Below are 16,790 nucleotides of genomic sequence, written 5' to 3'. Positions count from 1 at the left end.
GGAAAGGAGCATCAAGCTCATCACCGTGCACTTTGACCACCCTATGAAGTTCATTATAATCTATTTTAACTGTAGCCGAATAAACTGCATGCTTCCCGAGTCGTAGTGGGAGGACCACACTTATCACCGCGTGACTCCAAGTTTACTTCGATATGATGGTTATTACATCAATATTTGCGCATAAAGGCGTTTCCACCGCCATTGCTTGCATAATTAATTGTACAGACACAAAAAGATCCCACCATGTCCGCGTACCATCACAGCTGTCATGATTTTAAAAAAATACGGTATGACTTTACTCGGAAACGTGGTTAGTGAAGGGAAATGTGTCACTCACCAAACTCTAACTACCAAAGAGGACAATCAACTGAACATCTCAATTCTACCTACAGGGGTGCTACTCATCAGTGAATACAAACATACAATACTGTTTTAAGATATAATTTTAGTGCAATAGTGAGGCCCTCTGTACAAGTTGCTGTCAATGTCTTCTATCATTCTGAATCAAATGAGTGTGTATGCATCATGATATGGGTTCTCTAAAGGGTTAATAGTCTGCAGGTTACCATCTTTCATCTTTATTGCAACAGTCATGTTTGTCCAACCATTGTGGTAAAACACACATATACAACAATACAATGGAATTAGTAATCTAGCCTAACCCATGAAACGCGAAATAACGTACACACTGCAGGATTGGTAATGCTCGTCTACTCACTCTGTCCAAAGCCAGGAGTCACGCCCTCATCCTCAGTACAGATGAGACACAGTTCAGAGCAGACCAGGGGTCATCTCTACACTTCAAAGAGACCTCTGCATTTGCCATTAAAATAGATGAGCTCATGCCTGAATGACCAACAAAATCAATTCATACCTGTGTCAGCAAAAATGTGCTCACACTAGCATTTGGAGAGAAAACAGCTCATACCACCTGTATTTGCCAAACTGCCATAAGCTCATAACTGTATTAGCATAGCAATTAGCTCATACATGTGCAGTATTAGTAAAGTAAACAGGTAACTATTTTGGCTAGGAAATGAGTTCATAAGTCCAAATACACAACGAATATAGCTCAAACCTAGATTTGCCAGTTTGCGGAAAGCTGCATCAGTAGCTACAATTAGCAAATACTTGCATTTCAAAACAAACTAGCTTATATCAAAAACGACAACAGACCCGAATGACTAAGCCAAACCGATTTTGTTTAACTGTTATTCGATTCAAGAGACCTCCGGCTGCAGTCCTCAGGGGCTGCAGAATCCGATTCCAACATGCCTGGTTGGTTATCACTTAATCACACAGGGTCTCAGGGTGAAGACCTTCCCTTTAAGGTTAAAACAAGCCCACAAGAAAAGTGGCCCAATAGAGCACGGCCTGGCATTCCCTTAGTGCTGCTTGGAGGGGGGCAACGTGTTTATTAGATCTAAAGCCCCTATCTCTACATTACTGCCGGGGGAGCCGTTCGGTAATGGGAAAAGCGTGAGATAACATCTCATGGTTCTCATATCTTTCATATTTTTGTCCCACTCCCATGGCTCTCCCATCTCCTCTTCTCCCTCTCTGCCTCTCCCTCCATCTTCTGTAGGTCAGGTCTGGATGACCTTAGCGGTCTGCAGGGAGGAAGGGGAGGCTCTGGCCTCGGGGGCTGCAGTACGGGGTGGCCGAGTGACTATTTTAGGTCTCCGGTAGCTCATGCTCCAGTGAGTAGACCCACGGCACTCCCCGCCCCCCCACTTGGGGTCGTGACTCAGGGGCGGCACACGCCTTCGGGGGAGTGGGGGTACTCTAGGCATTGAGTGAGGGTGCTGAGAGGGGTAGCTCTCTTCTAAGCTCACTTCTGCAGCAGTCACAGTGACAGGCCCAGTGTTTGCAAAGGGCTGCGCTGACCCACTCAGTTTTTCTCTCCCCTCCTTAGAGACAATATGCACAACACTGACGGTCTCATATTGCAGAGTAGTCTGGTCTTTGAAAAAATAAAACATAAACTGTTATCCATACTAAAACTTCAACCCAGCACCCAAAAATATAAATGATTCAAACTACCCAAGAGTGGCACCATCATCTGTCCATGATAAAGGATCACATGCCACCAACCTCCCACTCAAGACAGCCTTCCTCTTCCAATGACAACTGCACCTCTCTTTCACAACCATATTAGCTAAAGTACTGTCCACTATGTCCTTAGTAAGAGAAAAAGAGAGAGAGAGCCCACTATGGACAATGGTTTAGTTGTTGTTGAGCTCATCCGCGGAGAACAGAGCATGAACAACACACACCCACCGACACGTGTGAACACACACACCACCCCTTATAGCCTCGAGCAGCGGCAGCAGTGAGCACTCACCCACGGGAGGTCGAAAAGATTAGCAGAAAAGCCAAGGAAAACAATCTTCTGCAGGTTATGATCTTAGCAAAACAGCCACAGAAACATCAAGATATATCTAAGATATTAGCACTACTGTACTGTTCCAATCATTTGCATTCCAGTATATGAGTTCCAGAGGTCCAAATGAGGGAGTGCTTGGCGTAAAATGAGAGTGATTAAGGTTAAAGTACTGTGGAGTGTCTGTAGCAAGTAAAGAAGTCTGCGCAGAGACATAGCCTGGTTACAAGTCTGTTTCTGCTCTCTTACCAGCTCCTTATGGAATTGTCATGCCAAACATTTAGCTTGACAATGGAGTAGGCAAGAGCACAAACAGATCTGGGACCAGGCTAAAACAAGAACAGAAAGGGACCCAAGTTTGAATTGAGGAATTGCACCATCAAATGCCAATGAGCCCAGAAGGGGGTGCAGGAGAGAGCAATGGAAAAGTAAACAGAGCCGTTAGAGGGATAACTAATATCAGACGACGGATGCTACTTTTGACCAACTTGACACGAGCCGACAACCAAATGTAGGTTCTGAGCATGCCAAGATAGTTTTTCTGACAGTGGCAATCAAATTATAATGTGCCGTAGCCAATAATACTCCAATCTGCCAACTACAACTAGTTCAAATTGATACTCATCTCCTACTCATCTCTTGGTGATATGCATTAGTCTTCAAGTCGCCGCCATCGAAAGCGAGGGGAGACAAAAAGCCTGCAAACATACTTAGCCAACCTTATCCCAACCTGCTTCACAATCAGACCTCATTCATGAATTGATAGAAAGAGTATTCCATGTCCCACCATTCATACATGCATGCATCAAAACCAACTGGAGGAAATCATCCAACTTCTGAAACTGAATAGGTAAACACCTTAAACAATAACTATAGTCTGTCTCCTTGCAGTTGACCAACCGGGTTCAAAATAACAATTTTAAAAAATCACCAACAAGTAGGGATTTCTATGCTTCTCCAGTACCTTCTGCCTTGAGAATAATCGCACGCTGAAAGGGCATACAGAAATTAGTAATTTCGACTGCCTAGATAAAGGAAGGTATTCATGTGACAAGGTTTGCTGTGAGAGAAACATCATTTGCTAACCACCAGAGGTGAGGCTCTGCCTCACAGACAAACATGAGGCATCAGCATTATACAGAGAGCCAGGTCATGTTCATTAGGGCACGCAACGGAAAACGTTATAAAACATTTTGTGATGGAAAACTGAAATAAGGATTTCTTATAAGTCTAGGTAGTCCCCCCCTCTGTTTAGGTCCGTTTTCTTCTCGGACACACAAGTCATGTCCTGAGGGGGAAAAAGTGGCATATTGAGGTACACAGTGAACTATAGAGAATGTGTGAATGGTAGTATAGTATGGGCACAATTCAGCAATTTCATTTCTCCATGTGCGAGGAGATGCTAACAGAAGGAAGATAATTACAGTGAACCCAAGTCAATGTAATGTTCTGACAATGCGCCGCAACAGGGACTATGGAAAAATGGGATGGAAAATGTGTTGAGATTCTGAATTGAAAGGGAGGACCCGTGAGTGAGTGTGTTTTAATTGAAGCTATGCTGGTTTCGTGAGTAAGTCTTTGCCCCCAGTGGACAAGACATAAAAAATTCCTCAAGAGGAACCATTTAACCGCATCATCATAATCGTTGGTTGTTGGGTACAGTACGTCAAAGTAAGGATGGTGACCAAAGCAGTCTTGTTCAGATCTCCATGGAGGGAGACAGGGAGTCAATGGATTGAGGAACTGGGCTTTGGTTTGGTTGAAGTTTATCCAAGATGGCCGCCGGCATTGCTGAGCTATTGAAAAGGCAGAGGGGCACAGTCATGGGGCCTGCATCTTGATAAACCCCCACAAATTGCTGTAGGGTTAAGGCAGGGATATTCTACTTCAGTCCTTTATTTGCTGTTGCTATTGTGCTATCCCTCCTTTTTAAATATTAAGGTTGAATTTAGACCCCGGAAACCAGGTGTATATGCATGTTCTGGCCAATCGACAGTAATAGATCAATAAAGTGGGAAATGTGGTCTGGAATACTAGCCAGGGTTCACACGACTTACAGTGTCCAGCACTCAGGCTACTGAACATTACAGTACGGTTAAGGTAAAGGGACATCTGCAAAGGGTAAGTGTGGGAGAGGACCAGAGATAGCGCTGAGCAGTGGCTACCGCTCACAGAAACTTTGGGTATGAAAAGTGAATGGCTTCTAGTCACTTCTAATAAAAGCAGCTATGCAATTATTATTCCTGCCTTGTAGCCACATTGGTAGTGTTATGAAGATTTAATTTGTTTTTTTCTTCTCCTCTTTGTGCTATTGCTCAAATCTTAAATTGCTCGTACTGACATGCAGCCCGTGGGTCATAAAGGATTACAAGAGCTATTACTGCAATTCCTCCTTATTCAAAAGGAGGAGCTATTTGTAATGGGCAGGTTGCTGAAATGAGTTTGCAACTCATTGCCTGGGCATTTTTCCATTTATTTCTAAGGAAAGCATACCGGGACAAAAATATTAATATATAACTCTACAGTACCCTCATCCTGATGCAGGAAATGAGTGTAATGGAAATGAAACGATGACTGTGCGTTGTCAAAATCCAAAACACTAGGAAGAAAGGGAAGGATTTATTCACGTTCAATGACCAGTCAAGACTTTCATTTTGAGAATAATAAATGTGATTGGAAGATAAACAGTTGAGCATGGATCCAATCTGGAAGATGGGAAGGGCTAGGACCCATTATGTTAATTCATGAGACTAATGGCTATTTGGACAGATAATTCTCAACCAAACCGAGCCTTTCCTCCTCATCCCCCACCATGGCTCTGTGCTGAAGGCACTGTGACCGCCGCACATCGTTAGTTGGTGCAGCACCTGGGGCTCGCCTGGGGAGGGGGGGGACTACTATGTGTGCTTAGTGCCTTTGCCCTGAACTGAGCATGAGTATGACCACTCCGTCACCGGAGACACTGCCAACCACTAAGCCGTCAACCCCAAATCCCCCTAGAGCAAACCGTCCTTTAGCGCTCTTGCCTTTTCCAGTCTGTCTATATGATTTTAGCTAACCCGAGGCCTCTGACAGTCTTGGTTGCGGAGGGTCAGAGTGCAGACTTCCTGTAAGGGTACTCAGGTTTGTTGGGCGACCTGCGGTCCCTGGCCCCCACCACCTCCTCGGAGTAAGGTTCCGCGTGCCGCGCCTGTCCCAGTCCGCAAGTAAGGTCTGTTTCAGTTCGGGCGCGTCCTCTCGGGTTGTGTGATGCCCCGGCTGCTTGCACTCCTCCTCCGCTCTGTATGGCCAGAGCCAGATCTAGTCTCTGGGGGGGTTGCTCCAGAACATCCAGGCGGAGTGGGGTGCCGACTGGGCCGCGGCAGGGGTTTGGCTGCTGTTCGTCGGGGGAGTACTGTGGAGGGACTGGGCCCCCTCCCGTAGGAACTCGATTGTGACTGTAGAGGTCCGGCCCGGCGAAGGAGGTCACGTGGCGCCCGGGAAACTCATACAAGTCAGGATACTCCGACGCCTGGGCCTCAGGCTTGGGCTCGGCAGCGTGCCTCTTACGTGAGGCGTGCGGACCGTGGCGGCTCAGGCCCAGGTGGCAGTGGGGCACAGCGGGAGGAGCCGTGGAAGGGTGAGGGTGGGGGTCGTGAGGCTCCACCTCCATGGTGACCTCGGGCAGGCGGCGCTCCTTCAGGGTCATGGCCGACACGCCCATGGCAATGTCCGGCATGAACTCGTTGATGACCGGCACCACGTTCTGCAGGAACAAACAAGCAAACCTTAAGACAATAGCAACCAGGCCCCACTTTCCTCTCTTCCCTTTACGCATTGTTGCCACCTACATTTCAACACAGCTCAGGACACTCCTCTGGATCAAAATGGCATTCCAACATTCCCACCCAATTCCAGCTCTGTATTCTCACTATCCACGTAGGCCCCGTCATTACCACTATCTCAGGGGAACACTACAGCTCTGAAGTCCTGTAGACCTCTACTTACCCCTTGTTTATCCTGATGCGGAGTGCGTACCCCCCCTCCCTGGGGATTGGTGCAGTCCGGCGGCAGGGGCTTGGCAGCCGGTGGGTAGGCGGGGCTGCCGTGCTTGGAGGAGGAGCTCGCTGTGTGGTGGAGCAGGCTGTGGTTGCAGGGGTAGGAGAAGGAGCGTGACGGCGGCTGGCTGGGGGCACGGCCAGGCCTCCATCCACTGGCTTTGAGCTGGGCATTGTGAGTGGGTGTGGCCGGTGGGTGGTAAGGCGGTGGGGGAGGTGGCAGCGGCGGGTGGAAGCCCGCCATGGCCTCCAGGTCGGTGAACATGCTCTCCACCACTGGGCTGCTGTTGACCCGGCAACGCCCTCCACCACGGCTGCCACCCAACGGCTGGCGCAGCGCTAGGACGGGGCTCTCGTCGCCAAAGCGCTCCTCCGGGAAGAACTTGTGAGGGTTCTGTGAGGGGTGGAGCACAGCACACAACAAATTAGTCGAAAATGGCGGAGGAACAGCCATTTTCTTTTGTCATTTAGCAGACGCTCTTATCCAGAGCGACTTACATGAGCAATTAGGGTTAAGTGCCTTGCTCAAGGGCACATCAACAGATTTTTCACCTAGTCGGCTCGGTGATTAGAACCAGCGACCTTTCAGTTACTGGCACAATGCTCTTAACCACTAAGCTACCTGCCGCCCCATTTGAAACCGAGTCATATTCTAACCGTGGGAAGTCAAAAAATCGTTCATTATTTCCTCTGCTCTCAGTTCAACATTTGAGTTAACTTTGGCCCAGTCACCACTCAATGGAAAGCTAAATAAAATGTAATGGGGGGGACAAAATGCCTGGTGTGCTCCAGCCAGAATTCCTGAGACGTTTGTCATTAAAGTGGCACGCTGGTGACAGAGGCTTTCAGCGCATTAAAGGGAAAACACAGCCATACTAAAAGCAACACTGCATGAAAACAATCTCTTCACCGTATCCTTTAGGTTGTTAACCGATCCATTACTGCCTAGACATTAGATATTGATATATATATTTCTTACATATTGTTTGACATACACTGAGTGTACAAAACATTAGAACACCTGCTCTTTCCATGAAAGACTGATCAGGTGAAAGCTATGATCCCTTATTGATGTCCATTGTTAAGTCCACTTCAATCAATGTGGATGAAGGGGAGGAGACAGGTTAAAGAAGGATTTTTATAGCCTTGAGACAATTGAGACATGGATTGTGTATGTGTGCCATTCAGAGGGTGAATGGGCAAGACAAAATATTTAAGTGCCTTTGAACGGGGTATAGTAGTAGTAGGTGCCAGGCGCACCGGTTTGAGTGTGTCAAGAACTGCAACGCTGCTGGGTTTTTCACTCTCTAGTTTCCCATGTGTATCAAGAATGGTCCACCACCCAAAGGACATCCAGCCAACTTGACACAACTGTGGAAGCTTTGGAGTCAACATGGGCCAGCATCCCTGTGGAAGGCTTTCGACACCTTGTAGAGTCCATGCCCCTACGAATTGAGGCTGTTCTGGGGGGGAGGTGGGGGGGTGCAACTCAATATTAGGAAGGTGTTCCTAATGTTTAGTATACTCACTTTTTGGACTGTTCAATCAATCCTATTTCTATAAATTCTAGTTCAATGCTTTCAAAGAGGGTGATCATTTATGTCAGTAAAACCATGTATAAGTCGGATATTGAAGCATTAGTAAAATGCTTAGAATATACCACAATATACCCAAAAGGGAGTCGGGTACAAAGCATCTCTTTTTGTGGATGGCCACAGGCACTTCTGTAGACGGATGAAGTAGTTGAGAATCCTTTTGCTATCATATAATTTTCACACTATGGGCGAAATATTGCACGAGGACATGGCATTGAGCAAAATAACCATAATATTTAAAATAGATGGCAGTAGGCACATTATCCTATGCGAGCTCCAAATACGGCAACTGCCGATTGATCACGTGCATCACCTGCATCATGCAGATTACAAAATTCGGGTGAAATAATATTTGCCTTACAACACATATCTTTGAGGAAAAGTAAAACACTTAATTATGCAGAAGATTATAATTTTTATACACTGATCTGTGCTCTTTTGTGCCACCCTACAGCTTTACAAAGTTCAACAAAACATAAAAAAATCGAATAAAAAAAAAGATTGATTGGCATCTCACCTGCAATAGCTCTGCGGCGGCGTCCGGCAGGCCGAACTCGCGGAGCACGCGGATCTGCAGCTCATAGCTCACCGTGGCACCCTCGCCGCAGTTTAGGGCGTACGCCCGCTGTACCTGGTCCGTGTGACGCAGGTCCTGCAGCCTCCGGATCATCTCCTTCACCACCGCCAGCCTGGGAACTGAGAGAAAGAGAGTGGCATAACTGAGTGGCCTGGTTGGTCTAGCAGTAATGCCACTGCCTCCTGCACATGTCTACAGTGTTGGCATAGGTTCAAATCTTTATAGAAATAAAAACATAAATAACAAAATTAGTCTTTTACATGCTGGGGACCACCCTGCAACATAAAATCATGACATAATGGTAAATATTGTGTGTATTGTGTGTGCAGGATCATATGTAGCCTTTTCAAATGGTCCCTGAGGGAATTTATTTTCTTCTTTATTGGCCCATCCAGTCTTCGGAGGACAAGTTACATTCTACTCATTTTACATACATGGCACTTTTTTTTACACAGTAGTTCCGGTACACAGCAAATATATAGTTATTTGATATACACGACATCTGGATAGATAGTACTTAAAACATATCCAATATATATTATATATAGTGTTTTCAGTCATAACTATTACAGATCATTAGCTTTTAATCCAACCCCTCAGCTACTCTCAGCCCATCCCACTTATCTCCGTAAACCACCCCCTTATGATTTCCAAGTGCCATATATTTTTCAAATGTACTGTGATGTTTCACATAAATTCTGAACCTTTCTTATCACGTAGTATCTACAGATTGTAAGTTCAAGATCAATATTTTTACCAAGAGTATTATTATATTGTTGATTGATTGACTATGGCTTTCCAAATCTCCCAACAGTGCTATTTGTAGGGTTAGCCATTCCTGAGGGAATTAGTAACGTTGTTATTGAACTGGATGGGGGTGAGAGAGAAAGTCAGTAGGGAGAAAGAGTAGGAGAGGAGAAAGCATGGGCAATGGTGGAGGGCCAAGGGGAGCACACTAAAAAGAAAGGTAGGGCAGACAAAAGAAAAGCAGATAGATAAAGGGATGGAGGCGGGAAAGAGTGTGTCATCTCTCTATGGTATGAGAGAAAACTGTAGGAGAAAAAGAGAGGGCGGGATGATGAGAGGGATGGAGAGCGTGTGGGAGACCAAAAGAGAGAAAGGGTCATCTCGCAGGTCGCCCCATCTCTGCCAATAATGCTAATAACTACTGTTCGTCTGAGATAATAGAATATAGAATATAACCATGAATTAAACAGCACAGTGCTTATAATAAAATGCTCTATTGGCTCTGGTCAAAATTAGTGCACTATTAAAGGGAATAGGGTGCCATTTAGGACACAGCCAAGAGCAAAGGTTTGCCTTTCCAAACCCATCAAATCATAAAATCAAGAGCTAACTGAGAACTTGAGGCCCTGTCAGGGCAGTTTGGTCGAGGTTAACAATGTATGCAATGCATAGCCACCTCTTCGTTGGGTACTGAGTGGATCGGCATTGAGATAAGAAAACAAAGAGGTTCATCACTTGTCGGAAGGATGAGGATAGATGGAGGAGGGGAAGTCTCTCTCTTTTCTTGTATGGAAGAGGAATAGCCATAACAGAGTCCTAACTTATTGTTTGCCTACGGGTAGAAGTTGCGCCTTAAGCACAGGTTCAGCTTCCGTTCATCATTCATAAACCTACACTGAAACGTTACGGAATAAAACTCAGAAACAGACTTTAGATCAGTACTTAAGGGTCAACATTGACCTGCACCACATTTTCATGAGATCTCATACATCCTTCTGTGGACCATTGGAGTTTGTAGGAAGACTGCAAATTGGTAGGGGCGGGTTTATTCAGTGAAGTTATGTTTGTCATAGCCGCTTGCTCAACACCATTTCTTCCTTGTTACAATTGCATTTGTATCTTTTCAGGAAGAACTGACTGTAAGACACTCTAGATAAGAGCTACAAAATGACAAAAAATCTACAGCATCGTTTTGACCATTTTCATTTTGGGAAGCTGGAAGAAAGCTAGCTTTGCTGCTCCACCCACCTGGTATCTCATTGGCCACCACTGAGGGTGGGGTCGTCTGGCTGCCACCGATTTGCTGGTGGTTGATCATGTGACAGCACTGTGGCACAGCATTGTTCACCATGTAAAGGGTGTCGGGCACGTTGGACATGCGGACCATGCGCAGCCGCACCAGGTCCGTCTGCTCCACCATTATCTCATCTAGCACAGACTGACAAACAGCACAACAACAGGGGGGTTAGAGTGTGTGTGTGAGGGTGAGTGAGTGAGTGAGTGAGAGAGAGAGAAACAAAGGGTTGGGGTCAATTCAGTTTTCAATTCAGTCAATTCCGAAGGTGAATTGTAATGAATCCTCATAGACAATAATGGACAATAGCATGGGTAATTTCAATTCACCCCTTGTATCTTAGATGTGATGATGCCCACCATTGGTAATGTTGTGATGTACAAACAGTGTGTGTGTGTGTGTGTGTGTGTGTGTGTGTGTGCACGTAGTGGTTCTGTTGTGTGGTGTTGTCCCAACCTTGGCCTCCTCCACGTAGGGCGAGAAGAGGCGGGGTCGCACGTAGATGCCGGCACTCTTTTGCCTCAGCCAAGAGTTGGCCTTTCCACCCTCCGCTGTTGGCAGCATGTCTGAGGGAGGGGTGCTGATCAGACCCCTCTTCATCTGGGAGGGGGTGGAGTGGGAAGGGAAAGGAAAGGAGAGAGAAGAGAAGAGAGCGAAAACAGAGCGAGAGAGGAGAGGCAGAAAGAGAGAGGAGGTGTGGGGAAACGAGGGAGAGTGAGAAGGGAAAGAGAGCAGGAAAGTGAGAAGGGAAAGAGAGCAGGAAAGTGTAAAGGAGAGGGGCATGTTAAATGGAGGAATGCAACATACACTACAGCCAGACTGATCCTGCTGGCTTCACAGACCGAAAACAGATTGGCAACAAAAATACTGCAGCAAGACACTTACAGTATATAGTGCATAACATTTGATCTACGAAACCAAAAGGACTACAACGAAAACGTTGGTAAAAAAACAAATTCCCCACAGATTCCGTCTGCCCCTGCATATGAAGGATGACTATGTTTGCCTGGGAAAACATGATTTATTTATTTATTAACCCGTATTTTACCAGGTACGTTGATTGAGAACACATTGACTGTGTCCCAAATGGCACCCTCTTCCCTATATAGTGACCAGAGCCCTATGGGGCCATTCTCTTTACAGCAACGACCTGGGGAAGAGTTGCAGGGAGAATTAAGGGAATGAATGAACCAACTGAAAGCTGGGGATGATTAGGTGGCCAGGAGAGTATGCCAGATTAGGAATTAAGCCAGGACACCCCAACTCTTGCGATAAGTGCCATGGGATGACCACAGAGAATCAAGACATTACACCATGTCGGAGAGGACCTCGCTGTTGGGGGGGGGGCAGTATGTGTTCGGTGCGGGGACACACACACTCTCTTTCACACACACACACACACTCACTGTGTCGTAGAGGACCTCGCTGTGGGGGGGCAGTATGTGTTCGGTGCGGAGACACACACACACTCTCTTTCACACACACACACTCACTGTGTCGTAGAGGACCTCGCTGTGGGGGGGCAGTATGTGTTCGGTGCGGACACACACACACACACTCACTGTGTCGTAGAGGACCTCGCTGTGGGGGGGCAGTATGTGTTCGGTGCGGACGAAGGGTAGCAGAGGGGACAGGATCTCCTTGAGCTCCTCCAGGTCCAGGTCTCTCCTCTTCACCCCCCGCTTGTTCACGCTGTGGGCCGTGCCACTTAGGAGGTTGGGCTCTGAGGATGGATCACACACACAGTAAGGCACACACGCAATGCAATCGGGAGCTCCCGTTATTTAGAACGTTGCAGTGCATTAGTTCACAACGCAGCCGTTTTTGCCACAGGAAAATGCCGCCTAATCTATTTGGTCTTACTTGTGGTCAATTTGCTGTGTAAAAACGATTATAATTATGTACCGGCCCTCGGCTAAATCGAGTTGCTTACTCCTGCAGTAAGGTATATATTTTCATACACACACATTCTTCTTCACAAAAAGGTTCACAATCAAAATCTTACTTTTTCTTTTATCTGCACAAGGGATTAATCATACACTCTGAAGAGGGCTCTTAGCCAAAACATGTGTATGATCCATCCCTCTGTACAAACAAAGTATTTTAAGACACTGGAAAATGACATAAGCTCCTTCAAACTACTTTTTGAGTTCGGGCCTGCTGTATTTTTCGTGTATCTGGAGTAACTGGTTTTTACGCGCCAAAAGAACCCCCCCTTTCGGAAAGAGCTATGGTTTTCCAATTTCCATTGAAGAATCTTCCCAACAAAATACCTAGCTGCACCCAAAATAGACTGTTCATCTTGAACGACAAATGAAGGTGTAGAGAAGGAGTGAGCATGGCATCCCTGTTCTCCGATTGGGCCAAACTCTCATCTGACTGTGACATGTGTCCCAAATGGCACCCTATGTAGTACACTACTTTTGACCAGGGCCCACAAGGCTCTAGTCAAAAGTAGTGCACTATGTAGAGAGGGAGGAAGGGAGGGAGGAATGGGTATCTCACCTCGGTCAGCCATCCTCTTGATGAGCTGGTGCTCTCCCCACTTGATGAGATACTTGAGGATGTCCTGCTCGCTAGCCTGTGAACCGAGACAATAATTAGAAGCCATGGGAGATGACGCGTGTATTCACATCGTACCATAACGTTTTGCAACGAAAACACACTTTTCTTAGTTCAGGAAGATGAAACACTATAAGACTTGTCTGCTTGAAGTCTCCCTGTAATGTCATGTGTTTTGGATCTGTAGAAAATGAATGAGAGTCAGTCTGCCTCTCGTTGTGGACCAGGAAAGTTACCAGGATGTGAGCTCTCTGTGTTTGTTCTAAATCCTCTTTGGGAATTAAATGATCTGCCCGTGTCTGTTGCTTTGAGTGAAGTGTTTCAGCTTTGATGTGGGTGACAGAGGGCAAACGGTTTGTCTTTGATGCCATGGCTTTGACCTCCAGGCAGATAATTGTCCAAACCATTGCTGTGCGTGGGCATGCACCGTGTGTGCGAGAGTGTGTGCGCATGTTTATTTATGTACTATGAACTTATGCATGTTTTTTTGTAATGTGTGAAAGTGAGAGAATTAAAGTGTAAGCTAGCCTATATGCGTGCATGTCTCGGAAAATGTGTAATGCCTTACTATATGTGCTTTCCCGAGTGCGTCTCTCCGCGTACGCATACCTCTGTGTGTCTGTGTCTTCGTGTATCCTTGAGGATTCTTCTCCTGCATGTGTGTATGTGTTTGAATGTAACACGGAGCCAGGGACACCTGTGGCGGACACTGCTCATCATTGACCGTTTGGCTGGGAATTTGGGGATGTTAGATGCTGGAAGCTCTCCCAGCACCAGTCAAGGCTGCTGCTCCGAGCCCTGGCAGGTCCCTACGCAGCCTGGGGTGTATTCACTAGGAACCAAACGGAACAAAATCGGGAGGGACGTACCCTAATTTGTCCAATAGAAACTCTAATTTTTGTTGAAAAGTGCTTTGTTAAGGTTTGCAACGGTCAGTTGTGCAATAATAAATACACCCCAGCTTAATCTTCTTCACACGAACAGCCTAGTCTTCCAAGGGTGACATGACATTATCCTCTAAACGCCCCCAGGCACTACCTGCAGAGCTTTCTGTAGGCTAGCCTACATCTCAAAACTTCCCTTGTCTGTGAAGGTGGTGATTAAAACTGCAGATTAAAAACAGTGTGGAAATGTGTTGCATTGCGGTTACTTGGCACTCTGCTTGTGTGCGTTTAGAAGAGTGAAATGCCGTCCAAGGTCCTCATAAGCCAGTCTTCAAACAGTTAGCCTATTTCTATACCACAAAGATCCCTCATAAAACAGCCTTGTCTAACAGCACACAACCACTAACCAGTCCTAATATCATCTATCATCATCAACTCATACAAGCAAATCCCCCCTCATATCCAGTCTATTTCCAAAGAGCTCAAATGCATATCAATTTCGCAGCAACGAAGCAGAAGCCCGTCAGGTACTCGTTAAGGCCTAAACACCAACAGTATAGTACAGAATGTAATGGTCACCACAGACACAAGCTCAATCATGATACACTGGCACTAATAAGAGATCGAGAGAGGGAGAGGAGAGAAAGGGGGAGGTGGAAGGGAGGAAGCGAGAGTGTTCTGAAGGATCATGCCAATTCCACCAACTCCCTAATTACCCTCTGGGCACACCCCCTCTCCTGCCAAGTCGCCATACCGGTCTCCTCTCTGATGATGACCATTCCACCCCCTTCATCTATAGACCCATTTCCCGGCCTTGTCATGAAAAGTTTGAATCAGAAAGCAGTTTGAATCAGAAAAATATTTGTTTACATGGGAGTGGATACAGTATAATCCGACTTCAAATGCAGCTTGTACAAGTTAACGCGTAATCAAATGGTTATTGTCTACAACAGGGGTGTCAAACGTCCGGCCCGCGGGCCGATCAGGCCCGCAAACGGGTTTAATCCGGCCCGCGAGATGATAAAAAAATAAAAATAAAAATAATAAATATATATATCTTTTTTTTGTAAAGTATAAAAATGCGCTGCAATTTTTCAATAAAATAAACTGCTGTTCCAATTGCGTCCACTGGATGGCGCAATAGCAATTGTGTTAAGCAAGCAAACTGTTTATACCGGGGCAGAGCAAGTAGGTCAAGCACGTGCAGCCAATGAGCTACTTTGTTTTGCCCGCAATATTTATTGCGGCTTCTACTTTTAACATTATGTGCTTTGGCACCCTCATTGCCCCAATATGTCTCTGTCAAAAAAGAGAAAAGTGGACGCAGAGTGCAGAGTGTTCCAAGAAAAATTGTCATCCTATTTATTCACGGAATTGAATGGGAAAGCTGTATGTTTGGTGTGTTCAGAGCATGTTGCAGTGCTGAAAGAATATAACCTTCGTCGCCACTATGTGAGTCTTCATGCCGACAAATATGACTACTTTCAAGGACAGCGGAGATGAGAGAAGGTGAATGAACTGTTGGCGGGTCTGAAGAAACAGCAGTCTGTGTTTACTCACAGCCGAGACATCAGTGACGCTGCAGTGAAAGCTAGCTACCTCATTGCTAATGAAATCGCAGTGGCTTCAAAACCATTTAGTGAGGGTGAATTTGTAAAAACATGCATGATGAAGGCAGTGGAGATTGTGTGCCCTGAAAAGCGGCAGGCTTTTGCAAATATCAGCCTGACAAGAAACACAGTTGCAGACAGGATTTCCGATCTTTCAGTGGATTTGGAGAGCCAGTTGAAGCAAAAAGTAAAGTCATTTATTGCGTTTTCGGTTGCAATTGATGAAAGCACGGACATTACAGATGTTGCACAACTGGCCATTTTCATCCGCGGAGTTGATGACACATTGACCGTCACCGAGGAGTTCGTGGAGTTGGTGCCGATGACGGATACAACGACAGCAGCTGATATTTTTACCGCACTCGTCGGCGCGCTGGACAGGGTCGGAGTGGACTGGTCCCGCGCTGTCAGCCTGGCTACAGATGGTGCGCCCTCAATGATCGGGAAAAAAGCAGGCGTTGTGACAAAGTTCAGAGAGAAAGTGCAATCTGCAAAATGGAGGACGTGATTTTTGACTTTTCACTGTATTTTGCACCAGGAGGCTTTGTGTTGCAAGTCATTAAAGATGGATAACGTCATGAAGGTGGTCATCCAAACTGTTAATTTCATCCGATCCAGAAGCCTGAATCACCGTCAGTTTGACAGCCTTCTCAGAGAGAAAGACCACATCTATGGCCTGCCATACCACACCGAGGTAAGATGGTTAAGCCGAGGTGCTGTGCTGAGGCGTTTCTTTGATTTACGAGAAGAAATTGAACAGTTCATGGAAGAAAAGGGCAAACCAGTGTTAGAATTTCATTCCGCAGAATGGATGCAGGACCTTGCATTTATGGTGGATGTTACAGAGCACCTGAATAACTTGAACAAACAGCTGCAAGGGCGCAACAAAGTTGTCACGCAGTATTATGACAGCATACGTTCTTTCAAGTTGAAGCTGTCATTGTGGGAGACGCAACTTGCCGGTGGTGATGCAGCTCACTTCCCCTGTCTGAAAAATGTGTGCGCGACCCAACATGTGGCAGACATGAAGCGGTTCAAAGATAAAATAACGGGACTGTTACGGGAGTTTGAGCAACGCTTTCAGATTTATGTTTATATGTT

The 16,790-nt window shown here is 46.1% G+C and overlaps 1 protein-coding gene across 1 annotated transcript in view; it reads right to left on the bottom strand.

The window, feature by feature from the left end:
• Window positions 1–226: 226 nt before the first annotated feature.
• Window positions 227–16,790, bottom strand: part of btbd7 (BTB (POZ) domain containing 7) — a 130,257-nt gene continuing 113,693 nt past the window's right edge. Inside the window, exons 5-11 of the mRNA XM_041866026.2 lie at window positions 13,139–13,214; window positions 12,196–12,356; window positions 11,090–11,233; window positions 10,588–10,777; window positions 8,533–8,711; window positions 6,371–6,814; window positions 227–6,128 (exon numbers count right to left, since the gene is read on the bottom strand). Coding sequence (XP_041721960.2) covers window positions 5,475–6,128; window positions 6,371–6,814; window positions 8,533–8,711; window positions 10,588–10,777; window positions 11,090–11,233; window positions 12,196–12,356; window positions 13,139–13,214 — 1,848 coding nt within the window. The 3' untranslated portion in view covers window positions 227–5,474. The remainder of the gene's footprint in view (window positions 6,129–6,370; window positions 6,815–8,532; window positions 8,712–10,587; window positions 10,778–11,089; window positions 11,234–12,195; window positions 12,357–13,138; window positions 13,215–16,790) is intronic.

This window comes from Coregonus clupeaformis, chromosome 36 (genome assembly GCF_020615455.1).
Source record: "Coregonus clupeaformis isolate EN_2021a chromosome 36, ASM2061545v1, whole genome shotgun sequence".
Lineage (NCBI taxonomy): Eukaryota > Metazoa > Chordata > Actinopteri > Salmoniformes > Salmonidae > Coregonus > Coregonus clupeaformis.
Note: the sequence above shows the minus strand (reverse complement) of the source record. Positions and strands in the feature narration are given on the sequence as shown.